The 13,004-nt window shown below is 44.2% G+C and overlaps 1 protein-coding gene across 1 annotated transcript; it reads left to right on the forward strand.

Annotated features, from left to right (window-relative positions):
* The first annotated feature begins 1,104 nt into the window (after positions 1-1,104).
* On the forward strand, positions 1,105-10,841 carry TMEM200C (transmembrane protein 200C). The gene is made up of 2 exons (XM_016120982.2): positions 1,105-1,403; positions 4,238-10,841. Exon 2 carries the CDS (start codon positions 4,343-4,345, stop codon positions 6,230-6,232), a length of 1,890 nt encoding a protein of 629 aa, XP_015976468.2. The 5' UTR covers positions 1,105-1,403; positions 4,238-4,342; the 3' UTR covers positions 6,233-10,841.
* The last annotated feature ends 2,163 nt before the right edge of the window (positions 10,842-13,004 follow it).

The raw sequence follows: 13,004 nt of genomic DNA on the forward strand, positions 1-13,004 counted from the left end.
AGGAAACAGGATCTCTCTCTCCCTTTCTCTTTTTAAAAATGACGTAGGGAGTTTGGACATTCTCCCTACCCCCACCTCCCCTTTGATTCTAACCCTGATTCCCGGATAATTATGGTTTTCTTTTTAATGCTTGCTGATTACCGCACTGGGTAGGAGCAGGAGGGGCTGGCCAAGGAAGAGCCCGAACCTGATTCTAATCTCCGAAGAGCCCCAGCTGCCAGCGTCGGGGAGGGGGATGCCGTGGTCCCGTGGAGGCCGGTCACAAAGCCCGGCTTCGCTGAAGCGCGAGGACGTGAGACAGGCAGCCACGAGTTCCGCGCTGCACCCAGCTCCGCGGGGGCTGCTCCACTCCGGACCTGAGTTTGCTGGGGGACAACTTACTGTGTTCGCTGCGCGTCCACACTGCAAACTCCCAAGTGGGAGGGGGGAAAACAGCAAAGACTGTGTCGTATCCAAGAGTAGAGGCAACAAAAGAGAAAAGAGGAGGTAGGGAGGGAGACGAGGATATTATCTCTTCTCTCACCCAAAAGCGCCCCTCGGATGCTAATGGGGAGACCCTCCGGGAGTGGCGGCCCTTTCTTTGGGCCCTCTCCGACCCGCTGCTCAGACAGGTAGTTGGAAGAAAAAGAACAAAGCTCCAAGCGAAGGCGGGAGGCGGTCCCGGAGCGCCCCAGCGGCGGGGAAGGCCGAGGCTAAGGCTCCCGGAGCCCTGCCCTCCCCGCCGGCGACCCTGGCCCCGGACCCTCTCGCCCAGCGCCGGCCCCCTCCGCCTGCCCTCGCGCCCCTTGGACCGCGGGAAGCCGCTTCTCCGAAGGGACGCGCCGCGGGCCGGAGAGGAAGTGGGGGTGGGGGTGCCGGGGAGGACGCGGGGGGCGGAGCGGGGCGGGGGGCGGGTGCGCCCCTGATGAGCGAAGTCGGGCCGAGTACCGACTGCCATCCTGCAGCAATTTCCCTGTGTCATGGCTCCGGTCTCTTAGCAACAGCCGCCAGTCCGGCCGCCCCGAGCCGCGCAAGCCGCCGCGGGCTCAACTCCACCCGGCGGAGCCCGGCGCGCTGCAGCCACACAAAAGAGGCTCTGCGCGGCCGGGGAGCGCGGCGGGAGGGCACGCCGAGAGGGGCGGAGGGGCGGCGCGGACGACGGCTCCGCGGCAGAATGCAGGATGCGGAGGACCTGACACTTCTTGGAAACTCTTGGAAATGGCTCCCACCACAGCACCGGAGGGGGCTGCGAGCCTGGGGTGGGCGCTCGCCCCCGCGGGGATGCTGAGCCGCTCTCTGATGCAGGGCCCCGAGGCGCTGTACCTGCGCTTCGCTGCCGGCTCGGGCTGAAAAAGTTTCTCCATGGTTCCTTTGTGTCGCCCGAGCGCCCGGCCGCCGGCCCCTAGCTGTCCCAGTCTTCCCGGGTAAGTGAGCGATATATTTTGCTTCTATCGCTGCCATTTTGAGCACTTCTGTCTGTCCTCAGCCCCCGAGCTGCCCCTCCCCATCCTTCCTGCCCTGAACCCAGGTCCTCTCGGCGGGTGTTCGGGGAGAGTCATTTTCCTGGGCGGGTTACATGGGATGCGCTGCCCAGAAAAAGCGAGTTCCGGATTACCCGCACTTCGCTCCTGCCTGTCTTCTTTCCAGAGGCGGACTCCCAGCTGCTGCACTCATGTGACTCCAACATAAATAAGCAGACCAAAAAGAAGGGCAAGGGGCTTGCTGCCCTGCCAATGAGGGAGCGGGGGTCGAGGACGTGGATTGAGTCCTGGGCAGGGCAGGGCACTCCCAGCCTGTGGGCTCTGAGCCTCCGAGACTGAGTGGGGCTTAATCCATCATGAACTTAATGTCTCTCTTGGAAGCAGTTGTATTTTTAGACATTTCCCCATCCTCCATTCCTTAACCACGGAAAGACCAGCACCAGGCAATAAATTGTGAGGATAGTCAACCTCAACTGCTAAGTTTGTTTTTCTTCATTATATATGAAGAAAAGCCTCAAATGTGGATCTTCATAGCATCTGACTGTTGTCAGTATTTCATGTCAGATAGTGGTACGTTAGAAGGGAGTTCAAATTTCAACAGAGCTGAAGGGATAATAAACTCGGGAGTTAATTGCTAGCTATTAAACTAATTTTAAAGGTCTTCTGTAAACAATGATGGAAATCCCTTCCAATCTTCCTTACATTCTACCCAGAACCAAAGCTGCTTTCTGAGGAGAAATACACGTGGAGTCCTTCCTCCCCAGGACACCCAGCATCCTGGTGCACCTTATCAATGCCCAACAGAATGTTAGCCCTTCTCTCCTCTGGAAGAGCCACTCTGCTAACTGAGTCCGGGTTGATTTCTAAATTGTCTGAGTCCTAAATCCTTTTTAAAATAACCACGGATCCTCAGATAAAGATGCTGGAGTCTAGAGATCACTCAATACAGCAGTCTATATGTTACAGCTACATAATAAATGTGCTTACTTTGGGGGTGACAATGACTAGTAAGCTACTCTGGGTTTTTTTGTGTGTGTGTTTGCGTGTGTGTTTACAATCTATTTGTACTTAATGGTGCTGCTCCTTCTTAAAACAAAATTAGAAAGGGTTAGAGATGTATTCTCTCTACTGACCCCTCTCTAACCTACCTAGTATTTTTTCCTTACTGAAAACCAAGTAAATTCCAAGGACATATTGATTTGCAAACATTGTAAAGTGCTGATTACCATTTGCTTTTCCACCGATGGAGAAAAGATCCTGCCTATATTGATATAATGGAGGGAATCAAGGGCCAAAGCTTTTCACCCAGGCATCAATTAAAAGCAAAAATTCTACCTAAGTCATCCCAAATTTTCAAAGAGTAATTTATTCTAAAACATAAATTATTTTATAAAGGATAAATACCAAAAGTCTTGCGAGTGATATCTAATCTTTTCAAATTCATACAATGCCCTTACTTTCATCATCTCTATTATAGGAAGGCACATATCCAGTGAAACAGAAAATGTTTTACTCTGGAGATCCAGAAAGATTGAAATTTTTAGACACTAACAGATATCCACAAAGACACATCTGTGCATTTATCTAACTTCAGCTTTATTGTAAACAACTAAACGCCCTATAGGATAGTCCATAGATTTTTGCTACCCTTCTTTCCTAAAAATGACCTCATGAGAAAAAGATGAAGAAAACAGTTCTCACTTAGAGAAATTTCATTCTACAAATCATTGGTATTATGTAGACAGCTGTACCTAGTTAATTGCCTACTCATTTGAATTTTGGGATTCTGAAGTGTGTTGACACTTTAATAAGGGGTCAGAAAACCATTGTGGCAGAGTGGTGAATTTTTTTAAGGTCATAATTTTTCCAACAGGAGAAAGAGATCTTTCACTTGTAGATTCTAGGGGACCTCTCGAAATCCCTGATGAGATCTAGCACATGACACCTTTTTGAGAGTTCCTCTGAGGGAGGAGAGGAAGCCAGAAGGAAGAGCTCAGTTACATAACCAGTTACCTAAAACTAAATATTCCACCCCAAGAAGCTGTCCAGATGTTGCAGAAAGAGCTGAGGAAAAGGCTGTGAGAGGGACGATCTGCTTGCCTTTTGCTTTAAGAACAATAATAGGTGGAAGAAAACTTTGTGCAGATATTTATTGTCAGAGTATTAACATATCTCTCTGGTGCTCTCCCAGCAGTGGACTCTCTATTAATTATCTGAGGTAAATAAACTGTCTGCCTGCAAGCATATGTTTGACCTTTAATTTTCATCCAGTGAAATGAATTCCTTTTGTCTTTATAAAAGTAACTTTTGTGGCTGTTTTAGTGACTTTGAGCCCCACTTTGACAAGTTCTTGGCTTAGGTAGAGACTTGAAAGTCTTGTGGAAGTTCCTTTGGGAATCTTCTGAAGGGAGTGGCTTTTGCCAGGAAAGTCCTGAGCCACTAGTTTGAATCCTCACATTAGTTTCTACTAAATGGTCAGAACTCTGTTGGCTGCTAGGGTTTGAAATGAGCAATGCTTGGATATTACCTATAGAGTTTGTGTGGGATGGGGCATGGGGAGAGAAGAAGGTGTTCTCTTAACATGTATTATCACCTCTTATCAATTATTGCAACAAGGCTTCCCTTCCCTAATCCATCTACCCCATCCCCGTTAGTGAGCAAAGGCCCTGGGGCGGGAGGCACACATATGGTGGGATCAGGGAGCAGGACAATTTCTGTGCTTGGCATGTTGCTGCAACCAAGTCTGTACCCTCTGACTGTCTTCCTCTGCTTTGCAGCAAGAGGAAGTGGAGGTGCAGCTAGTGGGCAGCTGGCGCCTCCCCCGCCGTTCCCGCAGGAGCCTCCGCCCCAGGAGCTAGCCCCGCGCACTCCACCTGCTCGTCATGATCGCCACCGGCGGCCTGCTGAGGATTTCAGCCAGAAAGCAGGATCCTCTCCGCCCCCCGAGCCAGGTCCCCAAGCGCAAGCGGAAAGCCAAGAAGAGGCGCAAGAACGACGTGGTGGTGGTGAAAGGCAAGTTGAAGCTGTGCTCTGTCTCCGGGCTCATTGCCCTCTGTGGGATCCTGGTGCTGTTGGTGGGCATAGCCATGGCGGTGGTGGGCTACTGGCCCAAGGCCAACGTGGTCAATAGGGAGGGCGGTAAGCATCTGCCCCCCGTGGGCAGCAGCCACCATGCCCCGACCACGGCCAATAGCAGCAGCAGTGGCAATAAAAACCGGTCCAGGGGCCATTCAGAGACCTCGGGGGGTGTCAACTCCAGTTCCGTGGGCGCGCCCAGGAGCACGCCTCCAGCGCGGCCCGCTGCCCCTTCTCCATCCTCCTCCACGTCGGTGGGTTTCTTCTTCCACATCTTCTCTGGCTACCTGCACTCTGATAAACTCAAGGTCTTCGGGCCCCTCATCATGGGGATAGGCATCTTCCTCTTCATTTGCGCTAACGCGGTGCTCCACGAGAACCGAGACAAGAAGACCAAGATCATCAACCTGCGGGACCTCTACTCTACGGTCATCGACGTGCACAGCCTCCGTGCCAAAGACCTGGCGGCCGCTGCGGCTGCGGCTGCAGCCGCCACCTCCTCGTCCTCGGTCCCCACCTCGGCGTCCCCAGGGGCCGCGCCACTCAACGGCTTCCTCAGCTACGTGCAGTCGCGGGGGCTGGAGCTGAAACCTGGGGTCTGCGGTGGCGCGGGAGACGCCTTCGGGGCGACGGCGATGCTGGCCCGGGGTTCGTGGCCCCACCCCGCGGCTTTGGGTGGGGGCGGCGGCGGCGGGGCTAGGGGCTCCGCGTCCCCGCCCGACCTGGCCTCGTCGCCGCGCTGTCCGCGGGAGCCGCCGAGCCTGGCCGAGGCGGTGTACAGCATCTACCGCGAGCGCTCGGGCGTGGCCGGCCGTCGCCGGGCAGCCGCCGCCGCTGTGGCTGCCGCCACCGCCGCCACCGCGGCCGCCAGCAGCAGCAGCAGCCCGGCGCCCTGCAGCCCACCCGAGAGCTGGGGACGCCAGAGCACCGCCAGCTCCCTCGTGGGCTCCTCGCTGAGCGCCTTCGCGCTGCTACCATTGCAAGGGGACTGCGACGCGGGCGGGGTCGTGGAGGGCGCGAGCTGCAGCTGGCAGAGGTCGCCTGGGGAGCGCGGCTCCCGGGAGATCCCGCGGGGCGAGCACGACCTGAGCTTGACCGACCTCCGTGGTGACAGGGACGGAACGCGCTGGGCGCCCAGGGAGCTGGAGGAGCCTGAGGGCGCGGCGACGGTGCTCACCGCCAGGGGGCAGGGTGGTCGCCTGCCCAGGACCGGCAGATACGCTGCCCTGCGGCGCCGCAGCACTAGCGGACTCCCGGACTACCGGGCGGCGCTTTCCCCCGAGCCCCCGCCCTTCTCGCGCAGCTCGGACTTGGACTCGAACCTTCTGGCCAAAGCTGTCTCCCTCTCGCCCCCTCTGCGGCTGGAGGACTCGCCCCCCGCCAGGCTGGACTCTCTGAGCTCCCAGTCCGATGACCCAACCTGCAGCAATAAGGGCTACACTACCCTGAGGGAGGTCGGCACCTCCTTGGAGTCGGCTGTGGACACAGTAGACAGTAAAAGTCAGGACTATGAGGCCACCAACCCCCTGGGTGCCGAGGAGCAGAGCCCTCCAGAAGATCCCAGCCAAAGGCCCCCCACGGCCCAGCCGCCTCAGCCAGTGCAGAGGCAGTTTACAAACAAGGAGAAACTATTCATGATTTCCCGGTCTCATGCCATAGGGGTAGAGGATGGAGACATGGAAGGTACTGGGATTTAGGAAAGAGGGAGCAATGGGAGAAAGGAATGAGAAAATAAGAGAAATGCCCACTTGAATCAGTGAATTTAACAGTACCCTCTTTCCTTGTGGATTTATCAGAGGAAATCATCCAATGCCCAAAGAGCTGCAGAATGTTATTCTTGAATTGCATTCACAAGATTTCTGTAGATAACTACAATCAATTTTTTAAAAAAGACGAACTGGTCTTTTATGTCCGATGGTGATTGTATGTTTCATGAAAACCAAATGTATTAAAAGGTCAGCAATCTAGTTCATTAGATAAAATGCTCTTAATTTTCTTAGGATCAAAATAATATATTTTTGACAGTAACTGCACTTTATCCCAACTTGTTTTTCTTGATCTCTGATTTCCCTAACCCCTGTACTCTGCCGCTGGTTTTGTCCATAGCTGCTTGTGAAAGACAAGCTTTTTTTCTCCTATGCTTTTGCGGAACACTGGAAGATTTGTCTCATTTCTCTCGGAACTGATAATGCTAAATGACGTCAAAGCCAAAAGCATGAGTATGTGCAAAAGCGCACTTTCCTTGCCCCGCCCCACTCTGCTCATCCAACCTGAAGTCCTCTTTATTTTTTAAAAAAGATATTTACATTTTGCTACCAGCTTAATGGAGATAGGAGGGAGCCAACATCTAGGTGGATTGTTTCATTCCTAAATTCATTATATCAAGTACCTGATACTTTATTGAGTATTACCACACCTGTATTGAAAATAGCATCAATATTAAACATCTTTTTTAATAAAAGAAGTTTCCAAACAGTTAAACATAATATTGCCTCATTTTGCCTTGGAACAAATGCTTTTAACACATTAAAAATTTAACAGTTCAGCTGGTAAATCTAAAATATTTTGCTATGACACTGCTATTATGATTGTAGTTATTGTCCCCAAAGTGCCCAGCGCCATCATCATTCAATTTGCAGTGTATTTTTAACTTTTAAATATATAGAGTAGTATTGAACATTTGAGAGTTTCTCTTTCAAACAGAATGAAACATTAAGTAAATAGTAATTTTCTATAATACTTCTAGTTTACCTCAAAGTATTAATTTACAGAGCACCAGGCTTAATAGTTCCTTTTCATCCTCTTGGAGTTGACCATTAGATTTTTGATTTTAAGTTCATGATCTTTAATCCATGGCTACATCGGCGAAAAGGTAATGTTTTAATAATTTAGTAGGTTGTTTACACTTGATTTTATTAAAAGTCAGTAAAGTAATTTTCAAGAACAGTAGACAAATGATGTACCATTCTCATGCCCTCTTCCCTTGAATGTGAGCTGAGACTATAGGGATTGGTATTTATTTCAGCCATTTGGATCAAATTCTGCAGTTGCACACAGCCAAAGCTATCATGCAAGAGGTTAAAATACAGATTTTAAAGGAAAATCCAGTCAAAGATGTGGTTGTATTGGTCCTTGTGGTAAAAGCAGCCTATCCAGAGGAAAGAGTGCAGATTCAGGAGTGAGACTGTACCCCAGATTTCATCATTTGATAGCTGTGTAGCCTTGAACAAGTCACAAATGCTGAATCTCAGTCATCTGATCTATAAAATGGAAACAACTAGACATACCTCATAAAGCTATGAGGTGGGGGACAAAGAATTACATGTACAGAGCTTAGCAGAGTACTTTGTTCAAAGTATATACTTAATAAACAATAGTTATTATAATTATTATCTTTATAATATGTTATCTGAATATGTTGTAGAAGAGTGGGCCTTCCTTCAACCTGAGCTCAAGAAAGCTTTAGCAAAAATCTGTAATATCTACTTATTATCCCCATAACCTTAGGTAAATACTTAATCCCTTTGGGCCTCTGGTAGATAATATAATCTCTATGATTTCCTTCAGTTCTAAAAGCTTTACCTAAATTCAGGGTGTTTATTTTGTCCTGGTTATAATCGTATTATATTTGTACATACAACTTTGCAAAGTGAATATACTTTATAAATTACCATTGAGTGTAACATTCTTTAATCAATTTAAAAAGGACCTACTTTATTCCTACCTTGGATCTGCATTAAGCTAATAGCTCGCTTTAAAGTTGTGGATTAATTTATTTGGCTCTTCTGTATAACAAAAGTGAGTTTCCACTAGTAAGAGTGACAAACTAGTGTAATCAAAACTTTAGGTAGTGTTAAATTTCAACATTCTCAGTTGTTTTATCGCACTTGGAAAAAAAATTCAAATTTCCTTAGGCTTCTGATACCTTGCATACTGGGTAATTTATATACTGTATGATAAATTGTTTAAATTACTCGGCAATTTATATAATGTATTGATGGGTTGTTTCATAGGAAAAACAGATTCCAGTACTCTAAAACACTATTTCCAGACCTCAGAAAATGCACTGTTAAAACATTTAGTAAATAATAAAGCCACTACCTCTTTGAGTAAAGAGGGGTAGGCAGAATAATATCTCTTACAAACTTTAGAAAATCCAGTCCAACCAATAGACCAGACTTAACAATCGTGATTACCTAATTAGTTTAATCCAATTAAATAAAATTTTAAGCTCATCCTGATCTCGAGGACATAAAGTCTCTGAAATTGAGTAACTTCAGCAAACTAATTTAGTTTAGTATCAAGTCACATCTATCTTAACCATTGAGCAATTTAACTGATTTGTTTTTGTTCCTGAAGGTAAAAAAAGATGAGTCCAATGTTCCAAATCTTCAGAAGCTGGTCATTCAGTCTCAGAAGGAATCCTCTGCAAGTAGGACCAGAAAAATTCATGATCTTCCCTTCTCTTTCTTAGAAAAGTTCTTCTGCAACTATAATGCAAAATTTTTACTTGGTACTTATCATGGGCCATGCCTTATATGTGTTATCTCAATTGCTCCTCTTGAGGTAGGATTATTATTATCCTCATTTTACAGAGAAGACACTGAGGTCAGAACAATGGAATACCTGCCCAGGTTACACAGTTGGTGAATGGTGGAGTCAGGTATTATACAGTGCTGAGTATCATCTGGACCTATTGGCAGATGCTGAGCTGAAGTCGGCATTTCTGGAGATTATCAAAATATTTTCTACGTTTTTAGCTTCCTGCTAGATCCTTTTCCAAAGACTATTCTTGGAGATATGCAGAAAAGTGTTAGAATGTACAGCCAGTTTAAAAACTGGAGTTTACATTTAAGTTTTCAGACTGGCATACACAAGGTTTCTTCCCATGTGACCACAGGATTTGTTGTACCAAATCAATAGGACTATTTGAAGGGATCTTAGATATCATTGAATCCCTTCCTATTGCCCATTATTTATAAATGAGATCACTAAAAATTAGAAAGAGTTATTGGTTTAAAGGCAAATAGCAGTAACAGAATGTTAAAATAATTGCAATAATTGACATATGCATTGCCTGCCCCCAAATATCTATCATACTAGCTGGGTAACCATGGGCAAGCTACTCAACTTCTCTGTGTCTCAATTTTCTTTCCCATACAAAGGGAATAATAATAGTACCTACTTCAGAGGACTGGAACAAAGATTAAATGAATTAATACCTGTGTAGAGTGCTTACAGTAGACTTGGCACGTAGTGTTATAAAACTTTTTTTTTAATTTAAAATAGAATAATTAAGTATGGCCTTTATTTTTATTAACAGAACAATGTTATGTTGAGAAATCTAAAGTGTAAGGCAACATAGCCTAGTGGGTCAAAGTGTGACTTTCATACCACTGTATCTGGATTTTCACATCTGTTAAATGGAGATAATAAATAGCATATGGCTCATGGACTTAATTATTCAAATGTGGACTAAATAAATTAATATACTTAAAGAACTTGGAACAACTGGCACAAATAAACCAGTAAATGTTAACTATTATTAGTAAGGCAAAATACAGAAAAGTAATTAGTAGGCTAAATTACTCCTCAGTTGTTAGGGACAACCGTAAATGTACTGTACTGAAAAGCCTTTATATTTTAGGTGTATTAGAAAGAAAAGAGATCTTAAAAAATGAGGACTTAGGCTGCTACAATTCCCCCAATAGAACATGGAACCAATGAGAGCTAGATATATGCTTCTTATGGCCTCATGATCAAAATACTATAAAACCATGAACAAGTGCCCAAGTTGGCTTACTTGGCTTTATTTGGCCATGATTATTCCATTTCCATTTATTGATGCTAGTCCCATCAGAAAGATCAGTCTAGCACCCGTGGTCACAGCCCCTTTCTGTCACTGGAGCTGGCCAGGCAGGGAAAAAGGTTCTATGAAGACCTGAAGTGAAGAGCAGGTACATGTTGATTTATTTAAATTGTCTAGATAGAAGTTTTTTCTATACTAGTTTTATCTTCAGTCATTTGGGGTTTTTTTGCACGAGCAGTTTTGAATTTTTTTTTTTTAGTTAAAGAACCTAAAAAAACCCCCAAGAACATAGAATTAGAGCAAATTAAGTATATGCATTTGTATTTTGATCAGAAAAAGTATTTTTCTTAAGACATAAAAATACATTTTACAGCCAAATAAAGAATAGAATTTATGTTTGTGGAGTTTGTATTCTATAGACCCAGACTATTATTTATTTTTATTTTATTTTATTTTGCCTAAAAATCTTTAAATGAATATTTAGATTAAATTTTTGAATGGCTAATTCTGGAAAGCATTTGGAGGCTTTTTTTTCTCTCTCTAGGGAAATCATCTTTTAGGTTTTGTTTTTTTTTTTTCAAAATTAATGACTTAAATGGATATGAAAATTATGTTTTTTATATTAAGTCATCACAAGTTGGAGAGTCTATTTGGACTAACAACTTTAATCAACAACTACCTGCCACTCTCCAAACACCTGATGAGCAACTTATTTTGTGTATGCCATCTATTTCTCTGTGATGTCACTGGGCTGCTGTTAGGGCCATATGGACATGAACCGCACACAGTAGGCTTTATAATTATCCCTTGGCCCCAAGCCAAGGGCATTTTAGGGTTTCTATCATCTGAAAATGTGTTTATTCAACTTTAAACTGGCTCCCAACCTTTATCCCATCAACAATGCTAGCCTATGGTATGGCCTTGCATGACAAACAGGATGTTTGGCTGAACCATTACTAAAATAATAGTTTTTTGTCTGCTTGTGGTGTTGCAGTCAAAAAACAACAACAAAAAAAAACTTATGCAGATTCACTTGGAGTATCACTAAGCACACGTCTCAATAATCTGGGCTGCTTTAGTTGTGCTTCTGACTCCACATTGTCACCCATTCCCACTAAGAGTAAGGTGATTGATGTCAATTACAAGGGAGGAAAACAGTGCTCACACCCAGAGTTGGAAGAAACAGAGAATCCTATGAACAGAGGCAAAGATAAGCTGAAGTCACTAGGAAAGCTTTTTGTTTCACAAATGAGTACATGGTTACTCTGGTTTGTAGATAATTTGTATTTAGACAAAGAAATAGACAAGCATCATAAAATGAAACAGTAACTTTTATTCCTTAGAAAATATTTTTTTCAGCAAATACATGGTTGGACATTAATTTGTATTTTTTTCAGTATTTAAGAAATTCAACATAATTCACTATTGACATGAATCCACTTGATACTAGAAATTGCTAAACATCCAATCATTTTAATAGTGGAAAATAGACATGGGCAAATTTACAAAAAATTGTCCTTATATTGAGAAACTCATATATCTTTACACTATGTCTATATATTCAAAGGAAAAAATATGCAAGTTATTTGTTATAATTGATGTATTAGGTCATTCGAAGCAAGACAGGCCAAAACACTGTTTTGTCTTAGTGCAGGACTTTGGCCATTGCTTTGGGTTTTGTGGATCATTGCCTTATTACTCCATTTCATAAAGACATAACTTAAAAGAAAATAATTTCACCCGTATGAATAAACAGCTTTAGCTGAAGCTGCTGCCCTTTTGGTAAAATACACAATTCATTTTGGGATAAGTTCAAGATGTATTTTGAACCATTGTGGTAGGTAGAAGGAATTAAACTATGAACAAGACAAAATTCCAGGCCACAGGATTTTATAGTAGTATTATTGTTGACATAGGCACATAACCAATAATTTCAATATAATGCAAGAATTACAAGAGAGTTATGATATGGACCCTGCAGCTGAATCTCAAAAAATAAAGAAAATGCCAGCTAGGTACAAAAAATGGGGAAAGGTACGTTAAACAGCGGAACCAGCACGAGCAACTGCAGGGAGGCAAGACACAATTTAATAAGCTAGATCATCAAAAGACGCCTTATATTTGTCTTTTCCCTAATATCCTCACAATCACAGACAGAGTGAGGTGTTTATTTTGAAAAAAACAACTATCATCTATCTATTAATAGATAAATATCTTTTATAAATAGTAGAAACATATTTGGAATTAAGATTAAAGTGATTTGGGTATTGAAACACTCAAACTAGATATTCTCTACCATTAACGATTTAATTACAACACCTTAACAATGGACCTTGACTAGCAGGACTTCTTAACTGAGAAATAATCAGTACATGGAACTAAGAGACCATATTCTTATATAGACCTAAGCTAGCTGTGGGCAAGAATGATTTTTGCTGAATTATATGTTGCTTTAAAATAAGCGTTTAATTAAATTTTCAAGTTCCGGAAATCATTTCTCTATATGTGGTACAAATGATTAAAATTGGATGGGGAATCTGCCACTTGGCAAAGCTGTTTGTATGATTCCAGCATGGTGGATAATGTTGTACTGTTGATCCCTGTGCTGTGAGGATTGGAAACAGCAAAAACTGAGGACTATTTTTGTCAGTATGCAGGGC

The sequence above is a fragment of the Rousettus aegyptiacus genome, unplaced genomic scaffold (genome assembly GCF_014176215.1).
Source record: "Rousettus aegyptiacus isolate mRouAeg1 unplaced genomic scaffold, mRouAeg1.p scaffold_m13_p_12, whole genome shotgun sequence".
NCBI lineage: Eukaryota > Metazoa > Chordata > Mammalia > Chiroptera > Pteropodidae > Rousettus > Rousettus aegyptiacus.